At 64.2% G+C, this 11,738-nt stretch overlaps 1 protein-coding gene across 10 annotated transcripts in view; it reads left to right on the forward strand.

Annotated features, from left to right (window-relative positions):
• Positions 1-10,899, forward strand: part of FBRSL1 (fibrosin like 1) — a 78,761-nt gene extending 67,862 nt beyond the window's left edge. Inside the window, exons 7-20 of one of the 10 annotated variants that reach the window (XM_046024304.1) lie at positions 432-750; positions 850-1,070; positions 1,811-1,879; positions 2,047-2,261; positions 3,057-3,113; positions 3,287-3,382; positions 3,967-4,035; positions 4,163-4,192; positions 4,370-4,441; positions 5,496-5,628; positions 7,815-7,892; positions 8,102-8,185; positions 8,408-8,606; positions 9,435-10,899. In XM_046024304.1, coding sequence (XP_045880260.1) covers positions 432-750; positions 850-1,070; positions 1,811-1,879; positions 2,047-2,261; positions 3,057-3,113; positions 3,287-3,382; positions 3,967-4,035; positions 4,163-4,192; positions 4,370-4,441; positions 5,496-5,628; positions 7,815-7,892; positions 8,102-8,185; positions 8,408-8,606; positions 9,435-10,383 — 2,591 coding nt within the window. In that variant the 3' untranslated portion in view covers positions 10,384-10,899. Of the gene's footprint in view, positions 1-431; positions 751-849; positions 1,071-1,810; positions 1,972-2,046; positions 2,262-3,056; positions 3,114-3,286; positions 3,383-3,966; positions 4,036-4,162; positions 4,193-4,369; positions 4,442-5,495; positions 5,629-7,814; positions 7,893-8,101; positions 8,186-8,407; positions 8,607-9,434 lie in introns of all 10 variants that reach the window. The other 9 variants (XM_046024306.1, XM_046024308.1, XM_046024307.1 and 6 more) reach the window with 9 other exon arrangements.
• The last annotated feature ends 839 nt before the right edge of the window (positions 10,900-11,738 follow it).

Here is an 11,738-nt window from a genome sequence, read left to right on the forward strand (position 1 = left end):
CAAGGGGACCAGTGTCAGCTGGATCTGCCTGGACAGTGGGTTTTGGCGGGGTGGGGGAGCAGCCACTTCCTCCCACCACGTCCCAGCGAGGCCAGTCCTCTGGAGAGTTTCCCCCCAGGTCGTGGGTCACCTGGGTAGCTTCAGAAAGAAAGCAGGCCACCAGCGCGCGTGTTGCTCAATGGCAAGGGCGACAGGTGAAGGTGTGGCCAAGGCAGGACCCAGTGGCTGGAAGGGCCTGTCCACGCAGACCATGGGTTCCGACCACTGCCCTTGGCCTCCCTCCAGAAAGTGGAGTTGCTGCAGGCTCTCTGGGCCCCAGCCCTGGCTCCTCTGGACTGGGCGGTGGTGGTGGTGGGGGCTCCATCCTGGCCGCCACCTCGCTGCTACTGTCCCTGAGTCAGGCCCAGCTCACTCCGGCCCTCTCTCCGCAGGCCCCACGCTGGGCGAGGAGGCTGAGGCCAAGGCCGGGGCGCCGCCCAAAGTCTCGGGCCTGGAGCGCAGCCGCGAGCTGAGCGCGGAGCCGCCCTTCCTGCCCACCGTGCGCAGCCCCGCGCCCTCTGCCGGCCCCGCGCCGGGCTCCCCGGCCAGCCCGCCGGTCAAGAAGGAAGCCCCCGCCCTGCCCCGCCTCACCCCGCAGCCGCCGCCCGCGCCCCCGCAGCCCCGCGCCCCGCTCCCGACGCACGTGCCTCTGCCGCTGGGCGCCTTCGCCGGCCACAGCCAGGCTGCGCACAACGGCCTGCACAGCCTCAGGTGGGAGGGGAGGTTGGGGGGCCTGCGAGCCGCCGGGGGGCGGGGGGGCGGGGCTGCGCGGACGCCCCGCCCCCGGGCGCTGAACCTTGGTCCCCGCAGCAGGAGCAGCAGCGCCAGCAGCAGCGCCAGCCTCGGGCTCGCGAAGCACGCGTCCCTGTCGCCTCTCGGGCCGGGCCCCCACCTGTCTACCTCACACTTGGCGCTCCGCTCGCAGGCCCAGCACCAGCACCACGCGGCGGCCATGTTCGCTGCCCCCCCGACACTGCCCCCGCCCCCGGCGCTGCCGGCCAACAGCCTGGTCCTCCCAGGACACCCTGCCGGTAGGTACTGGCTGGGGCTGGGGTCACTGCCCCTCCACTCTGTGGTCCTCCCCTCTGGGCAGGTGGGAGGGACGTGGTCTATCCGGGGAAGGGGTGTGGGCACTTGAGGCAAAGCCTCCCCACCTGCTCCCAGACCCCAGGGACTGATGGCAACCCCGCCTCCCAGCACCCCCCTCCGCAGGCTTCTGTTTCCCAGGTGGGAGGTCCCACTGCCAGGTGCAGAGGAGGCTCCCTGCCTCTGTCTGGGTTGTGCATGTGTGTGCTGGCGCATGGGTGCCCTGTATGTGCCCACGGAAATGCAGACATGTTCCCTGCTCTTTCCTGAGCCCTTGCTAGGCCTTGTCAAGGGGAGGGGGACTTGGAGCGTCTCGGTTGCTGCACCAACAAAGGCTTCCAGGGCCTGCTGTGATCCTTGCAGCCTCTCATCCCTAGTGTGTCTGGGACGAGGGCCCCAGGCCCTTTGTGGGGGCGTGCAGAGCTGAGTCCTGGAGCAGGGGGTTTCCGGGCGAACGGCAGCAGCCTGGCTTCTCCCTTCCTGCTTGGTTCTGGCAGATGCCCTTTCAAGGCAAAGTGTGGGGTCATTGAAGATATCTCCCAGGGGTCTTGTCTCCAAGTTCTTTGTAAAATCCTGAGCAGCCCAACGCAGGTGCGGGCAGCCCTGTGCCCTGGGATGGGACCAGGACGCTGGGCTGGGGGGACAGGGGGCACCGGGGGCTCACGGTGTTCTCTCTTGCCTTTAGATGCCAGCCTGTTGATCTCATTCAGCCAGCCAATCATGTATTGCCAGCCTCATTCGGGGATTCTGATTGGTACTTGGTCACAGGCTCCTCTCTTACCTCCACCCTGGGGCCCGCACGTAGCGAGCGGCCACCACGGCTTGGCCTGCCGAAACCAGTGCCAGGTGACTATCCGCCTCGCCCCGCCCGGAGCCCGCGGCCGACGTGCCTCTCCGTCTCTCTCTCTTTTTCTCTTGTAGATCACGAGCTGCTCAGGCAAGAGCTGAACGCGCGTTTTCTGGTCCAGAGCGCTGAGCGGCCCGGCGCCCCCCTGGGCCCGGGGGCTCTGCTGCGGGCGGAGTTCCACCAGCACCAACACACACACCAGCACACACACCAGCACCAACACACATTTGCCCCCTTCCCCGCGGGGCTGCCCCCGACGCCGCTCCTGCCACCCGCCGCACCCCCGCCGGTGCGTAGGCCCCCCATGTGGGCGGGCGGGCGGGCGGGACACACAGCAGGCACACGCAGACGCTCTCCACACGCACGCCGGCCAACGCTGTCCCTCTCTGTCCGTCTGTCCGCCTGGCCCCTCCTTCTGGTCCTTCTGTGGGTCCCGTTGTGAGGTTCTCTGTCCTGGGCTTGGGTGGGTGCCCCACGCCTGCACACGGGTGACACGGCCTTGGGGCCAGTCTTAGCCACACAGGATTTTCAGCATCTCGGTCAGCAGCAGGACAGCAGGTCTGGAGACTGAGACAGGACTGAGGGGGGCGGGAAGCCAGGACTCCCTCCCATGGGCCCTAGGTCGTGGGCCCCCATCTCTTGAGCCATCTACCGTGTGGGGCGGAGTCTTTCGCCAGGGCTTTGCTCTGTGAAGGGCCAGGCTGCTGGGGGCCTGGGTGCATGTGACCGCCTGACTGCCAGCCCTGGGCTCCATGCCCTCTGTGATGACAGCAGCATTCCCTCCCAGGCATCAGCCAGGACACTTGGATGGCACAGACGGGCCCCTTTGCACCTCCCGCCGTGGGTCCATTAGACCAGGGAGGGGACCCACCCAGTCTGCGAGCTGGGCCCTAAGGGGCCAGTTCAGGGCATTGGGCCAGTGTCCTCAGGGACCCCAGGGATCAGCTGGCTGCAGGTTACCAGCCACAGGAAGCAGGACAGCTTTCCAGGCCTCTGCCTGGCCCAACAGGGTGTGGGTGCTGGGCCCAGTGGAGGGTGTGGGATGGCTCAGGGAGGCCTCACTCTCCGCTTTTTTCTTTTCCAGTTTGATAAGTACGCACCCAAGCTGGACAGCCCCTACTTCCGACATTCCAATGTGAGTGTCCCTCTGTGGTCAGTGGGCTAGAGGTCATGGTTAAAGGGTGGGGCCATGCCTGCCCAGAGGCCTTGTCAGGTTCCCTTCCACATAGCGCAGGGGCCAGGCCCAGCGTCCACACCCAGGATGTCCCTGCTCCCAGCCGGGGCCCTGGAACGCTCCCCCTCTTTTTCTTGCAGTTTTTCCCGTCCTTCTCTTCTGCCGTCCCCGGACTGCCCACCCTGCTCCCACACCCAGGCCCCTTTGGGTCCCTACAGGGTGCTTTTCAGCCCAAGGTACCAGCTACACCTGGGGTGGGATGGGGTTCAGGGCACCTGGGAGCCCCGCTGTGCAGTTGTGTGTGTTGTGATCCTGGTGTTGGTGTGAGCCAGCCATCCCAGGGGGATGTGGCTGTGCAGCCTCGTGGCCGGAGAGGGCTGGGGGCTCCCATACTCCCTGAGGGACCTCAGCCGGACCCCCAGCCTAGGCAGTGGCCGGGGTTGGGAGGACACAAGGGAGCAACGGTAGTCAGGTTTCGTGTGTCCTTGTTCCTGAGCTGGGCGTGCTGGAAGCTGGCATGGGGGGCATCGGGGCAAAGGGGAGGTCTTTGTGGGGTGGTCAGTGTGGGGCCATCTGCGTCACAGGAGGCCCCAGAGAGGAATGGGCCTGCTCCTCTCATCCTCCCCAGAGCAGGGCTGCCTCAGCCTCCTAACCTGGGCATGTCCTTATCCGGAGCGCCTTCCCACCATTGCGACACCCTTGGGCAGAGGGTGTGGGAAGTCAGCCCCCCCCCCCCGGGTGGCAGGGTGCAGGGCCCCCTGGGGTCCTCTGCCTGGGCCCGAGCTCTGCAGCTCTGTCATACCCTGTTCTCTCCCTTCAGACTTCAAACCCAATCGAGGTAACGGGCCGGGCCAGTGCTGTTCACACTCTCCTCCAGAAAGCCCCTGGGGTAGGTGGCCTCCCTGCCCACCCTTCCCTCCCTGGGGTCACCCAGCCAGCCCCTCACGGAGGGTGGTGGCAGCAGCAGGCCCGCCCACAGAGCCGGGACCTCACCCTTCCCTCTTCATCGCCGACAGGTGTCCGACCCCTACCGGACTGCAGTCAGGGTAAGTGTGCAGCACACGCCCGCACATGTGCGCCTGTGTCCTTGGGAGGGAGGCTCATGGCTGGGGAGGATGGCGGGGACCTCACGGATGGCCCAGGGGTGCCCAGGACAGCAGGAGCCTGGGGAGGCAGCAGGAAGAGGCCCCCGTGTGGCTGAGTGTGTGGCCCGCCTGTCACAGAAACCTGGGAGGTGGTGTGCGGTGCACGTGCAGATCGCCTGGCAGATCTACCACCATCAGCAGAAGGTCAAGGTGAGCCCATCCCACGTCCTGCCGGCCGGCAGGTGTCTCCGTGCGCTGCTTGTGTTGGCACGTGGGGCAGGGCTGGGGGGGAGTCCAGAGGGTGGGGGTTGCCCAGGAGGCCCCCAGGCAGGGGTTTGGGAGGAGCTGACCCTGTTTTGGTCCCACCAACATCATTTGAGGCGTCCCCGTGACCTTTCCTGCAGGCGTTTAGTGAGTACCCGTGGTGTGTGTCTGGGAGAGGCAGGTGGGCCCCCAGGCCATAACCCAGACAACACGGGGAGGAGGCAGCCACTGGCCCTCTGGGGACACGCTGCAGGCTAGGGATGCCAGGGAAGGGCAGGCAGAGGCAGGCAGAGGCAGGAGAGGCCCTTACCCACACCAGAACAGGGGCAGCCGGGGCTCCAGCTCCTAATCCCCATCCCCAAAGGGTCCTGACCCCTCTGTTGTACTCTGGGTCACACGCACCTCTGTGCCTCGCTTTCAGAAGTCATCACGCCAACATGTACTATGAGAGGTCCACAGGGTCTTAGGACAAAACACTGTGTGTTTCGCTCTGCGAATGTCTGAATGTTCGGGTATAGCCCCAGGGGCGGCCCCCACGTGGGCTGGAGCACCCCAGTGCGAGGACAGGGAGCCCCAGAGGGTCTGCGTGCCCCCTTAGCCTCGTACAGCTATGAGAGAACCACAGGCATGTTTGTTTTATGTAACAAACTTAAATGCTAACAGTGAGGCCAGATCCAGTCACCGGAAGCTTGGAGCGTATTCAAAAAACAACAGTACCTGAATCTGCTTTTTCAGTCCCGTTCTGCGAAATTGTAGCACAGGGAAAGCTTTACCGATGGAAGCGTGGCGTCTGTCTGAACCGAGGGGCTCCGGTGTAGACGCGCGGCTCTCAGAGGCCGCAGGAGGCGCGAGCTGCCCCCTCTACGCGTCACACATTGCCCTGACAGCACCAGGCTCTCCTGCGTCGGGTCGAGGGTCTGGTTCCGCCCCAGCAGGAAGGAGGATGTCGCACGCTGGTGGGCAGGACAGGCGGGCCCTGGACGTGCTCCATCCCTCTCAGCAGGTGCAGCTGGACCCCCACAAGCTGGAGGTGGGCACCAAGCTGGACCTGTCCGGCAGACCCCCAGCCCCAGGCATGTTCGCCGGATTCCACTACCCGCAGGACCTGGCCCGGCCCCTCTTCTCTGGCTCGGGTAAGGCGCCCTGCCCAGAGCACAAGGATGGGGGAGGTCCTGCCTGTTCCCTGGGCTGGTGCTCCGACAGGACAGTTCAGACACATCCGTGGGTTTGTTTCCCCCACGATGCTGCTGGGTCAGTCCCAGCACCCGCCACCTCTGTGCCAGCACAGATGATACCCCCAAGCCCGGGCTCCCTCTCCACCCCAGAGCTCCCGCCTCGGCTGTCTCCCCGCCCCCACCCAAGGTAGGGCAGGAGTCCTCCTCCGGGTCTGGCCTGCGCCTCTCCCACTCTAGCCTCCCTCCCGGGACTCCTGGGAAGGGTTTAGGCACAGCTCCCCAAGAATCCACATGTCTGTCTGGCACCGGCTTGCCATGCTGGGGCTCTGGGACACCGCCAGGTTCAAGGATCACGGGGAGCCCTTCTAGGACTCAGCATAGGTTACCCCGAGGGCTAAGATGCATCTCAGGGAAGGGACATAGCAGAATGGGCGAAAGGGAAAGTCTTGCGGCAGGAGATCAGCAGGAGGCCAGGCGCAGGACTGCTGAGAGCTGGCCTGGGGAGGCCCAGGGTGCACCCCATTTCCTCGGCAAGGAACTGAGACAGCCCACACCCTGTGCTGTGCTGCTGGGACACTCGCAGACCCAGCACGCAGGGTTCCAGCCGGGGGCGGTCACGCGGCTCCTCTGTCCACACACACCCAAACCAGACTCCCAGAAGGAAAGCAGTCACCCGGCACGAACCGGTGTCTGTGCAAATGAGTAAGGTTTGTGGGACGCTGCTGCACAAGGAGCCGAGAGCCTAAGCCCCACGTCCCCAGCCTCGCCTGCAGGTACCCCCGAGGCCAGCCACCCAGGCCCGCGAGATGAGCAGCGCCCCCATCTCTGGAGGGGCCCGCTCCTCCCCTCCCCAGCTGTCAGGACCGGGCGTCACCTTCTCAGCCCTTCCTGACTGCCGTCCTCCATGTGCACACATGCTCCCCTCCCCCTGCAGCCTCCTTCGACCTGGCCGTGCACCCTGTAAGGGTGGGCCCTGTTAGTGGGCTGGGGTGCTGCGTATGGACAAGACCACCCGGCTGGCCTCCAGCAGCGTGACTTGGCCAGTCCCTGGCTTCAGCTCCTTGTCGGCCTCCAGATGAGGGTGTGCCTCAGAGTGCACAAGTCCCCCCGTCTGGGCTCCAGTCCATGGAGTCGGCAGGACGTGTTTTCGCTGTGGAGCCCGGGGAGCTGTGGCTTCCTCCGCTGTTCGGAGCCTGGAATCCCCGCCCTGCGGGGATGGCACATCCTCTCGCCCGCACCAGGCCCCGCGGTCACGGATGCAGGTGGCCTGCCCTGCCTGCCGGGCATCTCGTCCCGCGGCCGGGCTCAGCCCTGCTCTAGCATGGCTGTTTCTCTCCACATCTGCGCCACTGCCCTTCCCGATTCCTTGAGCCGGAAGCCTGCCTGTCGGCTCTTTCTTGTGTGTGCTCATAAAGCAGCGTGGCCCCCTTGCACACACGGGGGCACATTTCCATTAGCTGGCACTAATTCTTACTTCCGAAGTTTCCATTTGATGATTTTGGCCTCTGAGTTCTTCGGGAGAGCCACTGGTTGTGTGCTGGGGAGATGGGAAACCCCGTGGCAGCGGTGGTGGGGCTGGCCACAGAGGCCCCGTACAAGCAAACTCTCCACTGCGGTGTCCCCCAAGCCGGGGACATTGGCGAGATGAACGCGGCCGCGTCACTGGTCTGCACCGGGAATGCTCCCTCTACAGCGGCCGGCGTGTGTGGCCACTGGGCTGGACCCTGACCCCACAGCCCCTGCTTGGGGCCCAAATCGGCCACCCTGGGGGTGCCGTCGAGCCAGGCTTCAGCCCAGCAAGGGCTGGACTGTGTGATGACACCTGTGGGCTGTGGCTGGGGGACGCCGCGGGAGAAGACACGTTCTCTTCAGCAACGCTTCGGTTGCCAAGATTGCTTCTTAGCTTCCAGCTGGACGTCCTGGGGCCAGTGTCTTCGGCACAGCCTTGAGGGCTGCCTTTACACCTTGTCCTCTGGGGACCCCTGTGCCTTCATCCCTTCATCCCTCCCTTCTCCCCTCGTGAGCTTCCAGCGGGAGATGTAGACAGGCCCCTGGAGGAAGCTGGGGTGTCCCCACTCTAAGAATGACCCACAAATAGGAGGCCCCAGGTCTATTATCAGGCTCCTGTTAACCTGCCCTCATAGGTGCTGCCCATCCCACTGCCAACCCGTTCGGACCCTCCGCCCATCCCAGCGGCTTCCTAACCACCGGTCACCTGACAGGTAGGTGCGCTCTCCGGTCTCTGAAGTCTGACGGGGGGGAGGATGCCAGTGAGCGGGGAGGGGATCTTGAGAAATAGGACAGCCCTCAGACTGTAGAGGGGCACCTGCCTTGGTTTGGGATCACAGGAGAGGCTCTGGTGTTCAAGTGAAGTCAGGAGGGAGCCCTGACGGGAGCCGCGCAAAACCCTGAGCCCCGGTTGTCCCCACAGACCCTTTCAGCAGGCCAGGGACCTTCGGGGGCCTGGGGAGCCTGGGCAGCAGCGCCTTCGGAGGCCTGGGGAGCCACACACTGAGTGAGTGACCACCAAGCTTGCTCTCTGCTCTCCCACTGGCACGCATGGGCTCTTACTGTGGGTTTGGTCTGCACCCTGACCCTTGGCTGACTGTTACTCTCTGGCCACCTCCGTGGTGTTGCAGGGATGGTGTGCTTCTCCCCAGCAGCCCTGCAGTTCCACGGGGCACCCTCACTTGGGGTGGGGATGCTATCCTGGCCTCACATTCCCGCCCTTCTCTAGCTCAGGGCAGCGGCATCTTTGCCCCCAAGGAGAGCTCCGCACTGCATGGCCTGCCCAGCCCCCATGAGGCCTGGAACCGACTGCACCGAGCGCCACCCTCTTTTCCCACACCACCCCCGTGGCCTAAGCCTGTGGACCCTGATCGGGTCTCAGCCCTGACCAATCACGACCGAGAGCCGGACAAGGGCAGGGAGGAGCGGTGAGTGGCACCGGCCTCAGCTCCGTGTAGAGAGCCCCCTTGCTGTACCCTCGGGGCTGGGGAAGGCCAGTAGAGAGGGGGCCCCATGGAGAACCCCAGGATTGGGACAGGGGCCACGGAGAGGGCGGATCCAGCCCTGGAGGTGGCCGCAGGAAAGGTCAGCTCGGCTCGGCGACCCCAGCGGGGCGTCTGCAGGGAGCCATCTGCATCTTCAAGGTGGGATCTGGCTCTGGGAGGGGCACCTGTGGGAGAGTCCCTGGCTGGGAGGACGGGGCTGAGGCTGGCTGCGCCTGGGCAGCAGGATCAGGTTGGCAGGGCAGGTGGGAGTCCTGTTCCAGAGTCAGCAGCAGAGTCTGGAACCTGAGGTGGTTCCATTGTGGCTGACCGATGGAGTGGACAGGAGCAGGAAGCTCCCCGCCTTGCCCCTCCTCCTTTTGGGGATTCCCAGCCAAGGCCCTGGCGGCCATGCCCTCTTCCTTGTTCTGGACTCGGGGCAAAGGGCTCAGAGGCACACTGCGGTGGGGCCTCCCCAGCGTGAACTTGCCTCTATCCTGCCTCGGGCTTAGCGGCTTGGGTCTGGGGAGAGCTTTGCGGTCCTGCTGCAAAGCTGGTTTCCAAGTTTATCAAGGGGAGAAAAGACATGGGGTGTTGTGGGCCCTGTGAGGATGTGGGCTTGTACCCCTGTGTTGACAGGATGCTTCAGGGACCCCCACAGACATCCCAAGGATCTGGAGGTCATGGAGGGGGAGCTTGGTATAGCAGCACCCTGTTACGTGAAGCCCCTCTTGCCCCTGGACTGAGTGAAGGTGTCTGTCTTGTCGCTCCCAGGGACCTCCTGGAGAAGACACGCATGCTGAGCCGGGCCTCGCCCGCAGCCCCTCTGGGCCCCCCAGTCAGCAGCTTCCTGCTCCGTGGCCAGACTGAACCTGGGCGGCCCGGCGGCCCTGCCGAGCGCGAGGCCGAGCCCCGCGTCAAGGAGAGCCGCTCTCCGGCCAAGGAGGATGGCGCCAAGCTGGCCGCGCGCCCACTGTCTCCCTACAGCAAGGCGGCCCTGGGCGACAGCCTGCGCCTGGCCGGCCTCCTGGGCCGAGAGCCCGGGAAGCCGCCCGAGGCACCCACCGAGCGGCCCCAGGGTGACATCAAGGTCAAGGAGGAGCGCAGGGAAGACAGTGAAGCTCCCGAGCCCCCAGGGGCTGCCCTGCACCCAGCGCCCGAGCGGCCACGAGCGCCCCCTGCACCCCTGCAGCTCGGGCCCAGCCCAGTGGCCCGTGAGCGCCTCGGCTTCACGTGGGAGCCCCTGCGCGACGCCTACCGTGGCCTGGAGCTGCCCCGGCGCGCCCTGCCCGCCGCCGCCCCCGCCCCGGGCCCCGCCGCCCTCTTTGAGCCCCCTGAGCGCCCCTACCGCGACCGCGAGCCCCACGACTACAGCCCAGAGCGCCTGCGGGAGGCACGCCGCGAGGAGCTGGAGCGCGTGCGGGCCGCACACCTGGGTGCCGCCGCGCACCTGGACAGCGCCGCGCTCCTGCCCGCGCTGGGCTCCCTGCACTACCCGCGCCTCGGGCCCGCGGCCGCCGCGCTACACAACGGGCTCCTGGCGCGGACCCCGCCTGCCGCCGCTGCTGCGCTGGGCGCGCCGCCCCCACTGGTGGCCTCGGGCGGGCCCCCCACGCCCCCCGGGCCGCCGCCGCGCAGCAGGACTACGCCGCTTGGGGGCCACGGGCCCGAGGCGCGTGACTATTCCCCATCCCGCAACCCCCAGGAGGTGGAGGCACGGTAGTCCCCGCGGGACCCCGCGCCCCGTGTACAGACCCTTCCACAAATGCACTGCTGTAAACTTTTCTACGCGGACGTTTCTAGAACCTAAGCACAGCGCCGTCAGCCCTGGGGTGACACTTGCTTAACACCCGAAGTCTGCACAGTCTTTGCTGGGGGTGAGCTTTTGTTTTCTGAGCTTGGAATTAGGCTACTGGAGGAGAATTCAAGTTTGTACATCTTTTCCCACAGGTGAGAAGCGTTTTTAATAGATTTGTATTTTTTTCAACTTTGTGCTGTTTAGACATTTAAAAAGAAACAAAACAGAAACTTTGCTTTTTTATCTTCAGTTCAGATTTGCAATGTAAAGGCCTCAGATCCCGCTCTAGAACCCCAGGATCTTTTGTCTTATTTATGGAGAAAAAAAAAAAACGGTCATTTTGTCCAGCGCACTGTGAGGCCCCCACTCAGGGCCCGCCTGGCCCTCCCTTGGTACTTGGAACCGAAGTTACAGATATATATTAAAATAATAATAATACTGTACAAAACTCTTTTTGCCTTATGTGGAAGCATAAGATTTCTTTTTTGGTTTGTTTTTAAAAAAAAAACAAATGAAATATGTAAATAGTCTGTTAATATAAATATATGACATTATTAAATTCTTAACCTAGGTAGACTTTATAAAAGGCAGTTTCTAGAAACCTCTCTGGTTCTTTGTGTAACCTGGCCCCAAGCCTGCTCTCTGTCCGCTGGACGCGCTAGAAGCTTCACTGCTGCAGATCTTCAACTATGCAAGCGCTCCGAGGTGGGACGGGGCGGCGGCAGGTGGGGCGGGGGGGGGGGGGGGGTCCCTTCCCGCCGCCCCGGGCGAGCTGGGCCCCGCCCTTCTCGGACCCGTGGCTCTGGCCGCAAGGACAGTCCTGTGAACCCCCGTGCCTGTTGCGTCCTCAGACTCTGTAGCAGAGTGTTAGGAGTGGAGAGTCTGGAGATTCGTTGCAAACAGGAATAGTAGCTTCTGTCCACTCTCTCTCCGTGCGAAGGCCGTCAGCAGAGGTCCCTGCGCACTCCTCCACCCATGGAGGCCTTGGCATGATCTCCTTTTGGTTTCGGTTTTGCTTTCATAACCACCCGAACGTCCCTTTGTCCCGTCCTCCACGTCCCTCTCTGTTCCCTGGCATCCGCGCCTGTGTCTGCTGCGCTCTCGGGCCTCGTTGGTTGGACCGTCTGCGGCCATTTGCTTTGTTCTGTATTTTCGACCCGTGTGTCCCCTGTGGACTCTGGTGGTTTTAAACATTGAGTTCTCGTGTCAATCAATGAAGATAAATACAGCCTTGATTTTGGATCACAAGGTGGTCGGGTGTTCTGTGTGACGTGATAGAA

Source organism: Meles meles, chromosome 12 (genome assembly GCF_922984935.1).
Source record: "Meles meles chromosome 12, mMelMel3.1 paternal haplotype, whole genome shotgun sequence".
NCBI lineage: Eukaryota > Metazoa > Chordata > Mammalia > Carnivora > Mustelidae > Meles > Meles meles.